Source organism: Corylus avellana, chromosome ca4 (assembly GCF_901000735.1).
Source record: "Corylus avellana chromosome ca4, CavTom2PMs-1.0".
Lineage (NCBI taxonomy): Eukaryota > Viridiplantae > Streptophyta > Magnoliopsida > Fagales > Betulaceae > Corylus > Corylus avellana.
The window spans coordinates 7,566,183-7,579,598 of record NC_081544.1 but is presented as its reverse complement, the minus strand read 5'-3'; the positions used below and the strand labels follow the sequence as shown (position 1 = coordinate 7,579,598).

The window sequence follows — 13,416 nt, the reverse complement described above, 5'->3', positions numbered from 1 at the left end:
TATGTTGATTTCTTTAGGGTAGATGCTATTTTGTCAAAAAATTTCAACCAAATTTGTGATGAGATCTATATGGCGGAGGGGAATGTTCTATCAAAAAGTGACGGGGTCGTTGCTAGTTATTTGAAGATTTTAATGGCATATGGGAAAGACAAGGCACGAGAAAAGCATGGCAAGTCTACATGGCAAGGTGAGATGCGGGGCCTTCAACATCATTGTCGCAGTCTACTAATGATTAGAGCCATCATGTTTTTTTTTAGGTGTGGCCTTGTTGTGATTTTGAGAAGAGGAGAATGGAATGAGCTGACTCGACATCCAAAAGAACGTGGAAAGAACTGGCCGAATTTGAGAGCGAATTCTTTCCAACAAGGGGAGAATGATGTAGCTTGCATAGCACTTGGAAGTGCGATCGAGCACCCACGTGCCTACGATCGAGCGCACGCAGGACACTTATGTGCACCAGGCCTCTAGTTGTGCTATCGATCGCCCTTGTGCCTGCAATCGATCGCACACGGGGCCTTATGCTATGTTTCCGCGCTTTAATTAGGTTAAACCGACCTTATTTCTTGTTTTAATAGGATTAGGGTTTTGAGAGTCTTTATTTCGTTATTTTATTAAGTTTAGGGTTTTGGGGGTATTTATGTCATATTTTATTAGGCTTGGGAGTCTTGGGGCTATAAATACATGTTTATAGCCTCTAGTTTATCAGTTTATGTTGTTTATTGAATTTTGTTGAATAAGAATTACTCATAGGTGAGTTTTCTTCATATTTTTCCTTGAAATCATAGATAGACTCTATATTTTGAGAAGAATTCTCAGATCATCGATAGACTGAAGATCTAGAATTATTTATCCCGTTCCTTATTGGTGTTCTTTGCTGCAGCCCACCAAGTCACGCTGCATCACTATAGCAATCAACGATCCATGGAGGATTCACGTCTTGATCGACTTAAACAACAATTTTCTAGTCTCATAACTATGTTTGAAGGCTTGATAAAGAAATTAGAAGAGTAAATGGAAAGGATGGAGAAAAAATTGACAGCTTTCACTCAGAGAGGGGGTTTGATGTACAAAAAAATGAAGTCGTCATTCAGCCATTCCGCCACGTTGAAGCCCCAATTCCACAACTCAATCTCACTATCACCCAATTCCGCCACCATCCAATCGCGCTAGCAGATCAAAAAAAGGCAGCACCCTCAACCGCAGATATGCGTCTTTTTGCCATCCTAGTCCAACACTGCCCCATCTCAGTCGTGTCTCCACTAAAATCGCCAACTTCATCTTGGTCATCTATCGCTAAATCGTGGCTCACCCAAATGAGAAGAGGAAAAAAGGGCTTTGATGTTACTTGGTTCCAAAAAAAAAAAAAAAAAGAAGATACTGTACGTGTATGACATTATGCCATGTCTGGAAGGAAGGAGAAAATTGCTTCAAGTGAAAATTTGAGATTTCGGTGGCATTTTAAAAAAAAAAAAAAAACAACAAAAAAAAAGATTTTAGGTATGGGTGTGCTAAAGATCTACAGATGCGGTTCCAAGAACAAGATTTTCAGGACCTTGACGACAAGGTACTCTTCAAGGGGAGAAATGAATGTTACGAGAATGGAGTTTTATTAATATTATGATATATTAAAATATATGATATCGTAGAATATTTTATTGTGTTTATTTTATTTGATATTGTCTTTCTTTATTTCCATGTAAGAGTCTTGATGACTCAGCCTTAGCTTATATTCCAATAAGAGCTGATGACTCAGCCCTATAAAATATTGTAATAGTTTGTCTATTTAAAGGACATTATATTATGAATAAACCAATCATAAAATTAATCCAAACTCTATGTTTGAAAAGGTTTTAGGTTCCCTTTAACGAATATAATGGGTCTAGGTTCCCTCATAACCTAACAATTTATCTCATTACATGTATGTAAAAGCATTCACGTAACATGCTGACTGTTTGACATTAAGGGTAAATTTGAAATTTTAGAAACATTTTAGAGGTATATAGGTCATTTTACCTCTTTTGCGTTCTAATTTAACCTCTAATCTCTAATAGATGGGGGTAATTGAAAAAAATCAAAAAGATCGATACACTGAAGTGAGAGTTTTTGAATTTTGTGGGATCTTTGCAAAATACATGACATTTCATGGGGGTAAGTGAAGTTTTTCGTATTTTTTAAGAAGTTTACAAAAAAAATTAAAAATTAATATAATGAAAAATCGCTCATAGGACGAGCTGGCACAATATAGGCTAATGTGTTATAACAACAAAGAATTATTACTACTTTTTTTTTTCTTTTTTTTTTTTCCTTTTTCTAATCAAAGAGGGATTCGGGAAAAGGGATATTACACAAGAATAAGCAGAAAATGGGTCGGGAACCCAAACAACAACCCCAAAACAACCAGAAAACGGTTCGGCAACCAAAGAACCAAATAACCAGCAGGAATGGGTCAATAAATTGACGAATTGGCCTATCATAAATAAAACATATCCCACGACCTTTATGTGGGTCTTATCACATAAACCCAAATTTAAGATGATTACTCTCTTAATTAATAAGATATATCTCCTCCCTGAAAGTAGGAAAAACTTCACTTAACTCTTCCTAGGGGTGTAAACGAGCCAAACTTGAGGGAGCTTCCCTTGTTTAGGCTTGGCTCGTTTAAATTTTACTCGAGCTTGAGCTCGAGCCAAGCCAGCTCGCAAGCTGGCTCTTCTATTTAATTTTTTTTTTTAAAAAGAAAAAAAATTAAATTTCAAGTACTCTTAAACAGCTTAAGAAGCCAGCTTGCATATAAGCATTTGCTTAGCCTGGCTAATTGAGTATGGAGACTGAGTCAATACAGCAAGGTATTTGGTTTCAAAGATAGAGAGTATGCATCCTTTTATAGATAAGCAAACTTGGGATTGGTGTTTTCTTAGCAATGGCGACAAGTTAACAGGTTGTACTCAGACTGCATAGGGACAACGCCCCTACAAAAAAAATATTTTTTCAACGTTTCTCTCTCAATCTCCCTCACCAGTCATAGTGCATCTTCCACTTGAACTCTCATTTCCCACTCTCTCACTCTCGCTCACCAAATATGTAGTGATAGTGCTTGGGTATGTTTGATTCTTCAATAATTTCTGTCTTTCGCAATCTCCCTCGATAGTTTCTACTTGATTCTTCTTCCTTTCGTTTGGGTCTGCTCTAATTAAATTGGGGTCTTTTAATGATTGCTCTCTCTCTCTCTTTGATCACGAAGAGTCTAGAATTTTTCATTTTCTAACGCTTAAATATAAATGCATTTTTAAGATTTTAATAATTATGAGATTTGTAATTAATTATGTGTTATTTGGTTTATATATATATACACACACATGAACTTATACGAACTTGCTTACGAGCCTAACCCAGTTGAGCCGAGCTTGCTTCGTTTAATATTCAAGCCAAGATTTGTGTTCACGAAGCGTTTCATTTAATAATCAAGTTGAGCTTATATGAGCCAATCCCGAGCTCGCTCACGAGCAGCTTGCTCACTCAACACCCCTAACTCTTCCAAACTTAAAAAATTCTCAATTTAGTGTATCAAACTTTAAAATTTTTGCAATGTCACTCATCCGTTAGGATTTTATGTTAAATCCTAATAAAGGTTGCCAAAATAACCCTGTTTACAAATTAAAAAAGAAAAAGAAAAAAGTTGATGCAATGCTGACCCACGACCAAGCCATGGGTTCTATTTTTTTTTCTATAATTTTTAATTATTCAAGTTTTAAATACATGGGTATAAGGGACATTTCACCTACACTATCTAATTTAACTACCCAAAACTCTAACGATATGGGTGACATTGTGCAACAATTTTAAAGTTAAATACACTAAATGACTAAATTAAAAAATTAACAAGTTTAGGAGAATGATTGCAAAAGTAGTGAATGTTAAGGAAGGTTAAGCGAATTTTCTTCTTAAAATGAAGAACATGTATAAAACACTAGATGGCTAAAATTCCAAGTTTATTGAACATTAAACGCATTCACAATAGTAAAAGGGGTAATCATCGATCGATAGGCTACAACTTCTTAGCATCTTCCATAGGTGTTTGATGATCATTTTTTTTGTAAGAGCACATATAGTGAATGAGATTGTTTATGTAGTGGCAAAACTCCTTGCATCTGAGCTGCCTTCAATCCTAGTGTCTCTCCCTCTTTGTCTTCTATCACCAGCCTCGTGGACTTGGCAATGGCGTCTAGATCGAATGAGCCATCTGGGTTCCTTTGAACCTCAAGGTCAATACCCTTTTCCACTAATAGCTTAGCATTTAGATTCTGGTCAGCCACCATGGGCATCAGAATTTGTGGGTGTCAAAAACCAAGCGACTCGATAATCGAACTCCACCCAGCGTGGAAGAGACACCCTCCAATTTCAGGGTGAGCTAGAATTTCTACCAGAAGAATGAAAGACAAGCTAAATAAAATATAATTTTAAGAAAAAAGATTGTATTTTTTATAGGCCGAGAATATTATAAAATATTATATCACAAATATGTTAATACGGTAATGATAATATAGACTAATATCTCCCTCATGTTATCAAAGCAAGATCCTAAATTCACACATTGTCTTTATCATTTAAATTCACACATTGTCTTTATCATTTAGAATTTATTTGGGATTGCAGTTTCAATAAGTACAATTTTAAAATTAGCATTTTTAAAAATAGCGTTTTTAAAATTGCTACTTTTTAAAATCGCAAAGGCGTTTGATAAGACATGTTTCAAATACTTTTTTATTAAATATTTATTATGCTAATTCCTAATTTTAGTTTAAATTCGCACATTTTCAAATAAGCACCTCATAGGCTGCTTATTGAAATTGCATATTTTTTTTTCCTATTTTAAATTAAGTGCTTTTTAAATCCAAATGCCAAATGCTTTATGTTTTGTGATATCTTTTAAAAATATAGATTATTTTTGCGAAATCGCAATCCTAAACACACCCTTACTTTTTATTTTGATTAAATGTTTTATGTGCTAAGTTTATATTCACCTAAACTTTTGAGATATAATAAACAGTGACTTAACCTACAATTGTGGGGCCCAACCAAGAGAAACCATGCCTGATCAAGAAATCCACCAGGCAATAATTTTGAGCTGCTTAGCCCCTTGGGATTTCTAAGAATCCATAGAAAAGGAAGCTTGGAGAGTTCAAGCCCATAGGCCAATTCATGGACTTGTTCAACATGCATTTTTTATGCGAACCAACTAATAACAAAACATAAGAAATGATAAACCGGCTATTTCGAGAGAGCCATTATCTCCAATAACTATTTCAAGGGAGCCTTGACCTTCAAAACACAGTAAACTGTATTTTAAAACAATAATCATCTCATACTTTATTATTGATAATTCCCCTTTAAATAGAGAAACAATATGATGTATGATGATATGAGAATAATTTGGTCTTTTAATTTTATTAATTAATTAGGTTATTAGTTTTAAATTTTAAATTTTAAAAGTTAGTATTATTTTATAATGTAATTAATAATGGGTATGGCCAAAAACCAATCAAATTGTACCATCTTTTTTGAGTGTCTTTTCCCTTACCTTAGGGCCAACTTTCTAACGACTGCTTGTTATACTTATATTATTCAAGGGGAGATTGATTCCCATTTGAACTCCTTTAACATCTCAATTATTGAACCTATATAGTTAACATTCCTTTACTATATCTCCATCAATCTGGAGAGAGTCTTTTTTGCCTCAATGCCTAATCAATCTCTTCCATCCCGTTCTTTTCAATAACAATTCCTCTACCCCACTTCTTCCTCTTCTCTTTCTTTCTTATTCCCACCTAGTTATCGGCTTTGGTTGTTGTGTCGAGATAGTAAAAATGACTGAAATTTGTATGGAGTGATCATTTTGTTACAAAAATGTGTGAGATATGGTCATACCATATGGGAATCAGTGTGATTTACTACAATTAATTATTCACCTTTTTGTTTTTGAAATAAACGAGTTATCTTCATTTATATAAAATTAGTCTGAAGCAAAATGTTCCATCAAATAATGCTAAAGATACAAGTTGAAAATTATACGGCCTTAATATTATCTATGACATACCCAATAACTTCTAGGGCTATTACAAAACAACACCTTAAAAATGACATCAACACGTACAATCAGTATATAGATCTGTAGCATAAACTAACGAATCATGTCTATGGTCGTTGTCTCTTTCATCAATGACAATTCTTCTATAAACTTGATAACTCATTCGTCATCAGTCAATAGTTTACTCTCATAAAAGAACCAAAAAAAAAAACAAAAGATCAACCTACCGAAAACTATTCCGTTATTCTTAAGCAAAACCTAAGAAAACAACAAGTCCAAAACTTGCTGCAGCCAGAGCAATAGTAAATTTGTCTTATTTAGAAGCAACAATGAAAATACAAAATAAAATAAAAAATAAAAAACACCAAAATTCCCGATGGCCGGCAGAATGATGCATGAAGGCTGGCAGCCAGAAGAAGGGGTGGCCGACGAGCATAGCGAACGGTAATGTAAATGGATGGAACTGATGAATAAAGCCAGATCTAATTCTGAATAAATTAGATCTAGAAACCTCATCTGATCAAGTATAATGGGAATGCACAAAACGTGACAGCCCGGTTTTAATCATTCACTTATTGGATTCACACATAAATCACATGTTTTTTTTGGGTTGGTGGGTAATTAAAAAATGCTCTAGAGCATTATTTTCTAGTGGCAGACAATGATCGCTAATTTTCGAACTAACTGACGCAAGTCAAGCTTTGCTTTCTTCACTAATGCATTTATTTATTTATTAAAACAATAAATCATATTTTAAAAGATGTAGGTAGCCTTCTTTATGATTTACCCATGCGTGTCACATTAACTAAACGTAATAAGGACCATAGCCGCATGATCAGAGTGCGCGCAGAGATATCTTGATATTTCTTTTAAATAATTTTTTTTTTTTTTAAAAAAAAAAAAAGAACAAACAAATTATTTTATTGCAATAATATACCCTTTAAATTTGACATTTGTGGCTTGAGGCCATGAAATTTGACCAAAACGTACACCTTTGGGGATTTTCTCTTTGATTTTCAGTCTATGACGTATAGAAGAAAAAAGTTGTAATCATTTCATATGAGTGTAATTCAAATATATGTGAGAATTGATGGTTTGTGTGTATATGGAAATTTTGGGATAATATTGGTTTAATTGAAAAAAATTTGCAAGTTTAGGAGGGTGCTTGCAAAAATTGAAACATTAGAGGTCGAATTAAAAATTGCTCTAAACTTTGGGGGGTATAGTGTGTACTTCTGTTTTTGCTAATTATATAATTAGGGAAAAGTACACTTTACAAAGTTTAGGTCGATTTTTAATTTGACCTCCAATATTTCAATTTTTGCAATTCGACCAATTTTATCTCAAAATTTTCATATTGTCCCTAATTTTTTTTTTTTTTAAAAAAAAAAAAAAAAAGAAATTAGGGGTACAAAAATGGCCAGATGGCCAAAGGCGTAGCCACCCCTGAATTTTTTTTTTTTTAATTTTTTTATAAAAAAAAAATAATAATAAAAAAAAACTAGAAATTATGGACAATATGAGAATTTTTGGATAAAATTGATCGAATTGCAAAAATTAAAACATTGGAGGTCAAATTGAAAATCGCCCCAAACTTGAGGGTAAAGCGTATTTTCACCTAATTATAAAGGTGAAGTTCCCACCCCTCCCATTGTATTCTAACATTTGAGACTACTGATTCACCATTGTTTCTGGCTAAAAGAGAAATCATGGCTTCCAAACAATTCCATGTCATGATGTTCCCATGGATGGCATTTGGCCATATGATCCCATTTCTTGAGTTATCCAAACACTTGGCAGCAAAGGGTATTCGGATTTCCTTCATTTCCACCCAAACAAACCTTCAGAGGTTGCCTTCCATACCTTCACTTTTAGTAGACAACATAAAGTTTGTGGAGCTCTCACTGCCCTCAGTTGATGGCCTCCCAGAAAATTGTGAGGCCACCGTTGACTTGCAAGGAGAGCAGATTCCGTATCTAAAGAAGGCGTGTGATGGGTTAAAGGCACCAATTGAAAACTTAATCCATAAAGATCCCCCACACTTAATTCTATTTGATATCATCCAGTGCTGGATCCCTGAAACTGCTGCTAAATTTGGAGTGCCTTGTGCCCTTTTCAGCGCATATTCTTCAAGTACATTAACCTTCGCAGGGCCACCTTCTGAGCTGAAGTCCCCCAACCAACGAACCAAGCCTGAGGATTTCACGGTGCCACCAATATGGGTTCCTTTCCCTTCTCTTGTCTCCTTCAGGCCTGATCAGGCGGCAGAATATTTCCAACACTTTTACTGTCCCGACATAACAGGCATGTCAACCGGCCAACGCGTCGCTACAACTCTTGAGGGCTGCAACTTTGTTTCAATAAGAAGCTGTCGGGAGTTTGAAGGAGAATATCTAAGTCTCCTTGAAGAACTCTTACGAAAGCCAGTTTTACCTGTCGGATTACTCCCTCCAAGTCCGAGGTTTGGAAACAACATTAATCATATTGATACCAACTGGTCTACTACTTTCAACTGGCTGGTAAAACAAACACCCAAGTCTGTGGTTTTTGTAGGGTTTGGCACCGAGTACAAAATGCCCGTTGAACAAGTCCATGAATTGGCCTATGGGCTTGAACTCTCCAAGCTTCCTTTTATATGGATTCTCAGAAATCCCCAGGGGCTAAGCACCTCAGAACTTTTGCCTAGTGGGTTTTTTGATCGAATCTCTGACCGAGGCATGGTTTCGCTTGGTTGGGCGCCACAGGTTGGATCTTCAAAGTTTAAGCTATAGAAAATACTAAATTTACTAATTTGATTACTAATATTTTTATAATATTTACTACCATATTAACTGTATTAAAATTTCTTAAGATATTTTATTCATCTACACATATACCTCTTTCCTAAAATTCTTATTTAGCTTGTCTTTTATTCTCAGGTAGAAATTATGGCTCACCCTGCAATTGGAGGGTGTCTCTTCCACGCTGGGTGGGGTTCGATTATCGAGTCGCTTGGTTTTGGACACCCACAAATTCTGATGCCCATGGTGGCTGACCAGAATCTGAATGCTAGGCTATTAGTGGAGAAGGGTATTGGTCTTGAGGTTCAGAGGAACCCAGATGGCTCATTCGATCGAGACGCCATTGCCAAGTCCACGAGGTTGGTGATAGTAGACAGAGAGGGAGAGGCACTAAGACTGAAGGCAGCTCAAATGCAAGGAGTTTTTGCCAACCAGGAGCTTCATGAGAACTACATAAACCATCTCATTGAGTTTATGGGCTCTTACAAAAAAAAATGATCATCAAACACCTATGGAAGATGCTAATTAAGAAGTTCTAGCCTATCGATCGATGATTACCGGTACCCTTTACTGTTGTGAATGTGTTTAATGTTCAATAAAGTTTTTGGATTGCAGCCATCTAGTGTTTTATATTCTAATTACTTTTAATAAGCTAGCGGATGTATATTATTAAGGCCAATGGCAGAGCCATGATATTAGATAACAGGGGGGCAAGAAAAAATAAAGTTAAACAAAAATTATTAAAAGTACTAAAATAATATAAGTAATGAAATAAATAAACAATTTAACAAAATTTATTTTTTGTTTTAAACATATAAATTAATTTGCAATTTACATTGTCATGTTTAGGGCTAATTTATTGATCAGTTGTCCTCTGAGTTCTATATTTTGAAATTCCATGATTTCTCTATAATTTCAAGTAACTACAATCCAAATATTTTGCATAGACATATTTATTTCTTAATAATAAATTTTAAAATATATCAATGTTAAAAAAAAAAAAAAAAATGGAAACTTCATCGCTTAACCGCCAGAATTTTCATCACTTTTGCAATTATTCCTACAAAGTTAAGACACTCTCAATTTAGTATATTGAACTTCCAATTTATTGCAAAGTCACACATCTGTTAGGCTTTCCGTTAAATCCTCACTGATAGGTGTCAAAATTACTAAAATGCCCCCTTTAAAAAAAAAAGAAACAAATTGCAATGATTCAAGCTTGGGTTAGGATTTAACGGAATTCGCAAAAATACCCACATCTGAAATTTTTTTTTTTTTTTTTTTATATAAAAAAAAATTATGAGTATTTTGAGAATTTTAACAAAATTTAACAAAGAAACCTAACAGATGAATAACATTGCAAAAGATTAGAAATTTGATACATAACTTATGCATGGAGGCCAGTTGGCATGTGAGATGTGATATTATTGTCTCATACAAAAAAAGCTGATAATAGCGAAAAAATGTGTCGCAATTATATGTTTCTGGTTAATTAGAGCATTTATATTGAGCTTTTCAAAATCTCTCTACATTTAACTCTAAAAATTTACTTTTGTTGATTTAGCAGGTCACTTTTCAAAACTACGTACTAAACATCAAACTCTCTAAATATTTATATGCTTTAACTAAATATTATTTTTTATTGTAAAGTGTATTTAAATAAAAATAATAATTTTATTTCCTAAATTAACAAAAAAAAAAAAAAAAACACAAAATTTGCTGTTACTACCGGTAAGGAGATAGGTTGCCAATTCAATTGCCATGGCCATGTTGGTCCCTTTTTTTGGTTATTCTACCTTTGGAATGGCATGTTATGAGCATGTTCCGGAAGGAGTTATTCCCTTTAATAAATAAATTGACACAACGTGCGACTTATTGGTAAGTAGGGTTGTAAAGAGTTTGTTTGACAACCAGCTCAATACCCGCTTGGTTTAACTCAACTCCAAGTCAACCTGGAGAGTTTCTATTTGTAAACAGTTTGTACACACCATGAGAGGACATTCTATTGAGATTCTGACTCTTTGAAGATTGACTTACCGGAGTTACATGGTCTCCTTCAACCTGGAGAGTTTCTTGAGTGTCTTACTGCCATTGAGAAATTCTTTGACTACAAGGTGACACCAAAGAATCTACTTGTGAAGCTAGTAGCAACATTGATTCATGGCTATGCTTCAGCATGGTGGGATAAAGTCCAAGAGATGAGACTTTGCAAAGGCAAGCCAAAGATTTCTTCTTGGGAGAATATGAAGTATAGGCTTAAAGATAAATTCCTTCCAGTGTACTTTGCTCAAATGGTCTATTCTCAATTTAACAACCTTCGCCATGAATCTAAAAGTGTGATAGATTACACCAAAGAATTTTACCAACTCATGACTCACGATGATATTCTACTCAGCTAACGTGTATAAAGCCCTATAACTCAATGATCACTCAATAACATTTGGTCCTGTCAATCTAATTTGTGTCCAACCTGTATTAGCAAACCAAAATTCACAATCAACGAAAGTCAATTAAGAAAATGCATTAACAGTGCTTACCTCAGAAAGGGAGGTTTGGTAACATAGAAGCAGTAAGATCTGCAAATGTCCAGCTTGCCTTATCTTGATTTGCCAGGAAAGGAATAAGCAGACTTGTCATGGAATTGAGCTGTTCTGGAATAAGCTTAAGCTTATTTTCCTAGAATTCCTGCATGATTTGATGACTGCTATAGGTGGTATTCTTTTCTGTATTTTTCTTTTCCCTCCTTTTTTGAATCTTCTAAATTTTAGATTGTAACTTCTAGGGAACATGTATATTTCCTGTTTTTCTTGTTATGCCCTTTCACTGCACTGTTTACTTCTCAAAGAAGAAAACTCTTGTTTACAGCAACTAAGTTTTCTACCACCAGTAGTGGTAAAAAGGGCAGAAACAAGTATGACAGGCCAATATTTCTTGTTGTGCATTGTGCAGAATGAAATCATTTTGTCATCTCTTCGCAGTTCTGGAAAAGTTGCAGCAATGGCTTCAGAAGAGGATGATGCTCCCATCTGGTTAACTGATGATGGTTCATTTGTGGTGGTAACGGATCCCCTCGATGGTTCTTGAAATATTGATGCATCCATTCCAACCGGAACAATTTTCGGAATTTATAACCGCCTTGTGGAACTGGATCATCTCCCCAAGGAGGAGAAGGCTTCGCTGAATTCGCTCCAAACTGGAGCGAGGCTTGTAGCTGCTGGGTATGTTCTGTATTCATCAGCTACAATACTCTGCATCAGCTTTGGTTCGGGAACACATGCATTTACTTTGGATCATTCAACAGGAGATTTCATTCTCACACATCCAAGCATTAAAATTCCTCCTCGAGGTAATCATGAATCAGTTCATGTGAATTGTATGATAATGATGCATAAATGCTATCAGATTGTTATTAGTATTCATTTGAACTTAAAAGAGGAAAACTAATATTTAAGCTAAGAAGACTTTATTATGTCAGGACAAATCTATTCAGTAAATGATGCACGATATTTTGACTGGCCCGAAGGGTTAAAGAGGTATATTGACACTGTGAGACAAGGAAAAGGCAGATACCCCAAGAAGTACTCGGCCCGTTATATATGTTCTCTTGTAGCTGATCTCCATCGAACTCTAATGTATGGAGGGGTGGCAATGAATCCCAGGGACCATCTTCGTTTAGTTTATGAGGCAAACCCTCTTAGTTTTCTTGTGGAGCAAGCTGGGGGCAGAGGTTCTGATGGTAAAAGAAGGATTCTTTCAATTCAACCAGCTAAGCTGCATCAAAGACTTCCTCTGTTTCTTGGAAGTTTGGAAGACATGGAAGAGTTGGAGAGTTATGGTGATGTTCAACAGAAAGTAAATCCTGGTTATGAAGTTTGACACTATAATAATCTCCAAATTCCATTGGTTATGGTATAAATCAACTTGGGCTTTCTTTAGTTTACAAGTAATGCTAGAAATTACATTTTTATTTCATAATTATCCCACAATGGTAACGTAGCAGTCCCAACCAATTTTTGACTCATTCCTTGTTAGTAAAATAAAAATAAAAAAATTAAAATTGTTGGGATTGCCATGTCAGCTTTATGAGATAATTGTGAGATAAAATGTGGTATATAACATTTTTTCTATTATGTTTATATCTGACCAACCGAACTATCAAGAGTTGTAAAATCCCTATATTTCTAGAAGATGTCTCCTCTCCATTTTCTTGCCCATTTCAGCATGTAAAGATTCTGTATTCTTTTCATCAGTGTGATTTGTTCTGTGTTAAAAGTATTCTAATTGGACATGTATTTGCAAGCTTTGTCCATTATTTGCAAACATTATTAGTTCAAACAGAATTGAATAAACATTTTTCACCGATTTAAACAAACCAATAAATTCAAGTCTTACAATCAAACATGTTTTGACATTAAATTTATGGACATAAAAAAATTAACATCGTGCAGCCTTGGGACCTTCTGGACCATCACAATAAAGAAGGACCATCATCATAAAGAGGGCTATCTATCTACATCTTTTCATTGGGCTGGGGAATATCGTAAATAGTTT

At 34.8% G+C, this 13,416-nt stretch overlaps 1 protein-coding gene and 1 pseudogene across 1 annotated transcript; both read left to right on the top strand.

Moving 5' to 3' along the window:
- The first annotated feature begins 7,762 nt into the window (after positions 1-7,762).
- Positions 7,763-9,535, top strand: LOC132178576 (UDP-glycosyltransferase 91C1-like). Its single transcript, XM_059591019.1, has 2 exons — positions 7,763-8,829; positions 9,004-9,535. Exons 1-2 carry the CDS (start codon positions 7,795-7,797, stop codon positions 9,361-9,363), a joined length of 1,395 nt encoding a protein of 464 aa, XP_059447002.1. The 5' UTR covers positions 7,763-7,794; the 3' UTR covers positions 9,364-9,535.
- Positions 9,536-11,658: 2,123 nt separating this feature from the next.
- LOC132179310 (fructose-1,6-bisphosphatase, chloroplastic-like) lies at positions 11,659-13,172 on the top strand (annotated as a pseudogene).
- Positions 13,173-13,416: the final 244 nt, after the last annotated feature.

Excerpts from the sequence above, each read along its gene's own strand:
- LOC132178576 (XM_059591019.1), top strand. The coding sequence starts at position 7,795 with ATGGCTTCCAAACAATTCCATGTCATGATGTTCCCATGGATGGCATTT. Across the intron at positions 8,830-9,003 it reads CGCTTGGTTGGGCGCCACAG|GTAGAAATTATGGCTCACCC; the intron begins GTTGGATCTTCA and ends TTTTATTCTCAG.